Source organism: Rhineura floridana, chromosome 2 (genome assembly GCF_030035675.1).
Source record: "Rhineura floridana isolate rRhiFlo1 chromosome 2, rRhiFlo1.hap2, whole genome shotgun sequence".
Lineage (NCBI taxonomy): Eukaryota > Metazoa > Chordata > Lepidosauria > Squamata > Rhineuridae > Rhineura > Rhineura floridana.
Window position 1 is genome coordinate 59775062 of NC_084481.1, and position 7948 is coordinate 59783009.

Below are 7948 nucleotides of genomic sequence, written 5' to 3' on the forward strand. Positions count from 1 at the left end.
CCAGTTGAGCTCAATGGGACTTACTCCCACAGAAGTGAGTATAGGTTTACATCCTGAATCTTACAATATATTTGTGCATAGTATGTTCTAGTGGGGCAAAATATTGGAATGAGACCTTATTGACAAAGGTTCAAATCTCAGCTCAGTCAAGGGTCTCTGTAGGTTTATTTTCAATAATGTTTTACAGACAAAGGACCAAGCTGTATGGTACCTGATCCTCTAGGGATCTGTAGGTTTATTTTCAAGAATGTTTACCTGATCCTCAAGGGAGGCTGTTTCTGCATGTTTATTGGCCACACTGGATATAATATCTAGCATGGCTTGATATATTGCATCTCTGAATCACCTAAGTTTTTCACACCTGCTCCAGATGTTGCTGGAATCTAGTGGTAGTATGAGAACTCTCTATGCAATCGGAAGGATCCACATGGGAAAAGCTTTGTCAGACATTACAGCCACTGTCCTCATCTTATTAATGTCTTTTTATTCTTGTATCATATGCCAACCTATTTACTTACAGCCTTTTCACCTTGATATTTAGGAAATGCATGACTCCCAATAGTCACTATAAAGTTTGGAAACAAATAATGTTCCGCAACCTTTTGCTGTCCATGGTACATCTAGATTATGTGTGTGTGTGTTCTTGCCGATAGAATTCTATAGCCATGGCATGTTTTGGCTTTTTGCTACCTATAGATTAATATGTCTGCAGTTCTGGATTTTATTTCATGTGTGTAATTTTGGATTATCTTCCAGCTCCAGGCTAAGATCTCTAGGAAGCAGATTAACGTTTCTAACATCCCACACCTAAACATCTCTCAGGAATGGATGAGAGACAAGTTGGAACTGAATTTGTACAAAACTAAACTGGGAGGAGAAATTCAGAATGTGACTTACAACCAAAAGTCCCAGATGGCCCTTATTACATTTGGCCAGCCAATAGGTAATTTCTGAAGTATTGTGCAAGTTAACTGTACAGTGTCTGATCACCCTTTTAACTGCATTGCTTTTACATTGACTTTGTTCAATTGAATGCAAATGAGAGTATCATTTAATTGTCACTCAACTGACAGAAGATGAATCAACACAGAGTACTATCTCCTGCCTCACCTCACTGGCTCCAGCTACTGCTGTACTGGTAGACTTAAAGCATAATCTTTTGCATGATTATTCAGAAGTAACCCTATTTAGTTCAACTGATATTACCCATCATGTTTGCATATGATCGCAGCCTTAAAAGCAAAAAGGATGCCTGGGTTGTCTATCTGGCAAACCTACCTAAAGGCATTCAGCTCCATACTGTATTCCTTTGCACTGGTGAACGTTTTCCTGTCTAGAAAAGAAAAAGCAGGAGATATATATTATTCCATTTTACATCTTAATTATCTAATAGTGCAGTTGTATACATTTTTAACCTCTGTCCTGGCAGTAACTTGTAAAATTGATGTTTTGTTTTAATATTCCTGTAAACATCTTTGGAAGGATGTTTATACCTGAAAAGTATAGGCAGTTCAAAATGACTAATCATAAATCCTTCTAACTGCGTGTTTATTGAGGTGTAAGTCTCAGTGGAGCTTAGTAAGTGTGTTTAGACTGCAGTCTGAATCATTGTGCCACATATGGGCAGAATTCCTAGTAGGGTGCCCAGTGTGAACTGGAAAAGAGGGAAAAATGCTCCTGCATGTTTAATAATTGTGTAGAAGCAGGAATGTCAGCAGGTATTGCTTGTCCTACAAATGACATCTGCCTGAAATTTCTACTTCTGCATGATGTAAGAGCCCTGGCACTGTCACATCTGGCCACCTGCTGATGTTAAGAACAGAAGAACATAAGAAGAGCCTGCTGGATCAGGCCAGTGGCCCATCTAGTCCAGCATCCTGTTCTCACAGTGGCCAACCAGGTGCCTGGGGGAAGCCTGCAAGCAGGACCTGAGTGCAAGAACACTCTCCCCTCCTGAGGCTTCCGGCAACTGGTTTTCAGAAGCATGCTGCCTCTAACTAGGGTGGCAGAGCACAGACTGTTAGACTGCAATCCTATGCACATCTGAGATCAAGTCCCATTGAACTCAGTGGGGGTTACTTTTGAATAGACTTGTCTAAGTTTTCACTGTTAGTGCCTTGGCGTTCTTATAATGAGCCATTTAATCACCATATTTGCCTTACAGTTCCAATTCGTTCAGTGGGTCTTGTTCAGTGAACAGTTCCAGTTTCTTCAATGGGGCAAGTGTGCATAGGATTGCAGTCTGATAGAGTAATCCATACTGTAGGAAGCCACCATAATTTACTCCAGCCTAAATTAAGCAGGATTAAGTTACCCCTATTCCACACTTCTTTCAGGAGCGGAGCTACTGCTGGCTAAACCAGCCCCCGAGCCTGACAGAGGGAAAACAAGCCTTTAAAATGGTTTGATTTATACTACCCTTTTTGCTGGTGTCACGTCCACTGGCTTGCTAGGTCATGTGACCAAGCCGAAAGGAGTTTGGAATAGGGGTACATCTCCCTTGCTGTGTCCACAGAGTGTCCCCTTTTGGGGACTCACCCTGGCCTCATCTGAGCCAGCTTCAGCTGAGATGGGATGGAGGCCTTACACTGGTGTATCTCCAACTGAGCCAAGATCTCCCAAGCGGATCTTGAGTTTGGATTGCTCCCTTAGTCATAACTACTAGTTATTTATAAACATTTGCACTATTCAAGTACACATAAAAATATTAATATGCAGTTTAGGATTTAATTTCATGTAAAATGAGTTGGTTTTCTTTTCCCCCCGTATGTACAGTATTTGGGATAAACTGTGTTTCCTCATTACATTTCTACTATTTTCCCCCTAGCTGCTAACAATATTGTGAGATGTGGACGATGCCCTTTCCACACAAGTGAAAGCACTCATATTGTCATGGTTTCCCCTATCATACAGAAGAATCTGGAAAGATTTCAGGTAAATTGTTAATATAGGATGGCTACCTGCAGTTAGTTAATGAAATAAGGATTGCAGTCATCACATGTTTCATTCCATGAGACCAATCTTTACTTGGAAGTAAGTTCTATACAGTTCGGTGGAACTTGCGTCCAAGTAACTGTAATCGATTTGTAACTTTAATCATAATAATTAAGCCTACCTGTTTTGCCTCTTACTTTCCAGATAACACTTTTCTTCATATAACTGCTCATGAAATGGGTGTGGTTTCCAATAACAGGGAGTGAAGCTTAAGGGACTAGAAGTGGTCCTAGAAACAAGCAATAGATTTGAGAGCCTTCTTTGCCTTCTCAGAATATAATGGCATTGCTAGGCCATGTTTGAGATCTTTAGCATCCGGTGTGTGAATATAAGGAAGTCAAATTTGCATATGGCACAACATCAAGAACCTAAAAGCATTTCCATGAACACATATATTTCCCTGCTTCTAGTGATTTCACTATCTCTGAATTTTCTTAACAGAATTAAGTTGCCATTTTCCCAAATAGCTACTGTATCTATCTATAATAGATGTGAGTACATTTTTCCTGGACAGCTGGCATTCCATAGAGCAATAAATTGCTTACCTTTAAAATTGGACAGAAAAACATTACTTAGGGCTGTTAAAAACAAACAAACGTTAGGCACCAGTGGGAGCTTTCCTCCCAATGAAATAGCTTCAGAAGAGAGTTTGTCCAGGACCACAACCAAGGACGAAAGGGTTACACTCCCCCTTTCTGCCTGCTACAATCCCAGTAATTATCAATCATCCCACAGTGGCACTATTTACATAAAAAGCAAGCAAGCAAACAAACAAAAAAGGATATTAAGTGCAAAAAGCATCTAACATGAATGCTTTGGCTCTCAACTCTGCAGCCTTATCACATAACTCAGAGTAAGCCTCTTTGAATTAAATGGGATTTACTTCTGAGTAAACATGGTTAGGGCTGCAGAGAAAAGCATTGATTTATAGAGTGTTTTAAAACATTAAAAAAAGAAAGGAACAGTGACCTGTTAATGCCAGCATGTTCACTGCTCCAATTTAAATATTCCTTAAGGAAAACTGTAGATACAAGATGTGGTGTGTTTTTGTCAGATATTTTCAGGGATTTCCAGGAGGACCATACTGCTGACAGGAATCAAGACAGAAAAGGAGGATGAGGAAAGCATACAAGATATGATTGTAATCCACTTCCAGAAACCCAGAAATGGTGGTGGTGAAGTTGAAAACATCACATTCGTTTCACAAGAAGACAAAGTCGCTTATTTTGAGAATGATACAGAGAATGTTATGTGACTGACTGAGAATGAAGTTGGACTCAGCTTTCATTCTGCTAAGGGCTTGATAGAATAATAGATTTATTTTGTAATTTTTTTAAAAAAAATAACATTGGATAGGTGCATTGTTTCTTTTGCAGTTGAAAGGCCATTTCTCACAAATAGGAAGGCTCTGATCTGCTCCCAGTTAAAGTTAGTCATGATGACAAACAGTGCAATCAGAAACATGCTTACTTGGAAGTAAGCCCCATGGTATTAAATAGGGTTTACTGTGAAGTAAGTGTGCATATGACTGCTGTCCTTCAGTTTCAGTGTGATACTTATAACTCACTGTTACCTGGATCAGGGTGCAGATTGTTTCCTTCTCATATTATTGCACAAGTAGTTTAGAAGACAATTGCCTATGATAGTATTCTGTAGGCTAAGTGTACTCAAGAGAGTACTTGGAGAGAAGGGAAATACTTACCTGTTTTGCAAGCAGTTTGTGGTTTGTGTTCCTAAGTAACCTAAGTAAAATTAGCTTTCTTCTTACATAAGATAACCCACAAGTTAGTGCTATATGTATACAAGAACTATAGAGAGGCATGAGAGAACTATGGGTGACGTTTTTATCTGTAGAGGAGATAAAGCACATTCTATGGGGCTTTTCAGTCCTTCAGAATATATACTGTCCAGAAAGCCTCTGGAGTGAACTCTGATGCAGTGTAAGGAGCTGAAGTCAGGGGAATTTGGAGAGCCCCAGTCTACCATGTGGAAGCTCTTGAATGCATGGGCAGAACCAGAAAGCTTCTAATTAGCCATAGTTTCTTTTTTTTATCCAAACTAGGAAACCATACTCACCAGCTTAGGAACAAGCCATGGTATTAAATCACCCTCAAACCATAGTTTTAATATATTGGCTTGTTTTGAAGCTGGTAACCATAGAAGGTGCTTGAAATCTCTTTGTATGCAATGTGTTTGGAAGCTCATGTTATCCAGTCTAGAACTTACACTAAATTTATGTTAGGTACAGTCTTAACCCTCTTCAGTTTCCTAATTCTAGCAGTTGCTAACTCAGATCTTCTTTCTCCAATGTGCTGTGAACAATGCAGTTTTTTGGTAATGCAACGCCTCCCACTGTAATTTCCTTGTGAGTCTCTAGAATTTGATTCTTCTACCTGGACGCTTCGAATCATACTACTATCACTTTTGATTACATCTTCAGCAAGAAGTTTTTTATAAGATGATTTGCATATTTAATTATGTATAGCAGTGGTAGACAATGTGGTGTCTTTCAGATGTTATTGGACTACAACTCTCATAATCCCTGGCAATTGACCATGTCGACTAGGTTTGATGGGAGTTGTAGTCCATCTGGAGAGCAGCATGTTGGCTACTCCTGATGTATAGTGATGTTTTTACTTGCCATGTCAGTCATTCTAGGCTCACTGTTTGACTAAAAAGCACCCTCCCTGCATAAGGCTTTGCTGAAGAAGAAGCCATCTTTTATATGACTTCACTATCCAATTCCTCGTGAATAAATGTAAGAGCAGTTGTTGCTAATGAATTCATTGGGTTAATAATAATAATAATAATAAATTTAATTTCTTCATCGCCTATCTGGCCAATGGCCACTCTAGGCGACTTACAAAATTGTTAAAATACAATTGATAAAATACAGTAGTACAATATAAAAACTGTTGGTCAGTGACGCAGGTTGTGAGACTCACAGACAAGGTTTTTAGCAGAGAGAGAGAAACCTGAAGCAGAAGGGTTAAGCTGTGAGAACAGAGTTCCAGACAATCAAGGTCAGAGTGGCTGGCTGAGAGTGTGATAAGCTGGGAACTGGCAGGAACTCAGAGTGTGGGGGAAGAAATGTCAATGGAGGAAGATGTCTCTAATGTCTTTGCCTAGTAAAGACTCTTACATGAAACTTGCCTGGCCTGTCTTATTCCTGTTCTAAACGGCTTTTGGATTCAAACCACGTCTCACCTACACACGCAATAGACAACAGGGGTTATGGGCCCAGATTATGAGGCGTGGTAGCGGGTTCGAGAGCTGGTGAAGTGGCGTTGTTGCAGAGAGAAACAAAGCGCAAGAAAGAGGCAAGTAAGAGTGGGCAACATGGCTGTAAATCTATCTTCCGGGATGCCGATGGAGAGGCTGAATGCTGTAAACTACTCCAGCTGGAAGTGGAGAATGAGAGCTGTTCTGATTAAAGAGGATTTGAATGATGTTGTGGAAAACCCCCCTCCGGCAGCTCCTTCAGCAGCGTGGCTGAAGAAAGACGAGAAAGCGAAGGCTTTTATTACTCTGGGGCTATCAGATTCACAACTGTTGCTGGTGAGTAATGAGCCGACTGCTAACCAGATGTGGTAAAAGCTAAGAGCCACGCATGTACAGCAAACTGCGGGAAGCAGGCTGTGTTTAGCACGGAAGCTATATCAAATGCGTTTTACAGATGATGTGACTATGGAAGAGCATTTGGCTGAATTTCGTAGATTAAATGCAGAGCTGCAAGATCGAGGCGTGCATCATAATGATTTGCAGATGGTTTACCTCCTGTTATCTTCATTTGATCAAAAATGGGACGTGCTGGTCGCTGGTCTTGAAAGTCAACCAGACGGTAATCTAACTTTGGACTTTGTGGAACAGAAACTTCAACAAGAGTGGAATAGGAGGCAAGAGAACAAGAAAATGGAATTAAAAGAGGCTGAGACTGTGTCTGTACAAAGAAATCAAAGAAGCAGGGAAGAGACTAAAACATGTTATTTTTGTGGATCACGTGGGCATATACAGAGACATTGTTTAAAGAAGAGGAATAACAGAAACTTTGAAAGTCAGAGGGCAAGCGTGAACTTTGTTTCTAAGGAGAGCAATAAACTGATTAACTCTAAATGGCTTCTTGACAGTGGAGCGTCTAATTGCCTAATCACAGACTCTAGTTTATTTTACACTTCAAAGCCGACGCAGGAGAAGCTTTATCTGGCTGACGGATCTACTCAGGACGCTACTGCGAGAGGAACACTGAAGATGGGTAATTTGGGAATTTTAACAGATGTATTATTGATTTCTGGTTTAAAATATAACATTCTATCAGTGAGAAAATTGGCTCAAATAGGTTGTAAAGTCACATTTGAAGGGGATAGATGTTTTGTGAGAAAAGATGGTGAAATATGCATGCAAGGGAAATTACAGAACAATATGTTTATGGTTGAGTGCAAGCTTGATAAAGACATGTGTGCTTGGATAGCAGTAAATAAAGAGAAACATGATAATTGTGTCCATGAATGGCACAGAAAACTAGCACACACCCATTTCCAAAAGATACAAAACACCCCAAAATATAGTCAAGATTTGAAGTTAAAACACTGTGAGCATGTGGATGAGTGTGAGGTATGTTATAAAACAAAAATGACTGTGAATCCAGTAAATAAGAGCTGTGAAAGCACGACTTCTGAACCCTATCAGCTCATACATGTGGACTTAGCAGGACCTTTTCAGTGCTCAAAAGGTGGAGCAAGGTTTTATTTAGTGATTGTGGATGATTTCTCCAGATTTACACATGTGTTCTTATTGAAAAAGAAAAGTGATGCAGAAGAGAAATTAAAGGCATTCATACAGAGAACAGAAACACAACATGGGGTTGTTATCAAAAATATCAGATCAGATAGAGGTGGTGAATTTACCAGTAATTCATTTCAAACATATTTGGAAAAGAAGGGGATAATTCAAAGTC

At 39.8% G+C, this 7948-nt stretch overlaps 1 protein-coding gene across 4 annotated transcripts in view; it reads left to right on the forward strand.

Annotated features, from left to right (window-relative positions):
* NMI (N-myc and STAT interactor) overlaps positions 1 to 6240 on the forward strand; it is a 33599-nt gene extending 27359 nt beyond the window's left edge. For all 4 annotated transcript variants that reach the window (XM_061608808.1, XM_061608807.1, XM_061608805.1 and 1 more), the window contains 3 exons: positions 757 to 943; positions 2828 to 2934; positions 4049 to 6240. In XM_061608808.1, coding sequence (XP_061464792.1) covers positions 757 to 943; positions 2828 to 2934; positions 4049 to 4249 — 495 coding nt within the window. In that variant the 3' untranslated portion in view covers positions 4250 to 6240. The remainder of the gene's footprint in view (positions 1 to 756; positions 944 to 2827; positions 2935 to 4048) is intronic.
* The last annotated feature ends 1708 nt before the right edge of the window (positions 6241 to 7948 follow it).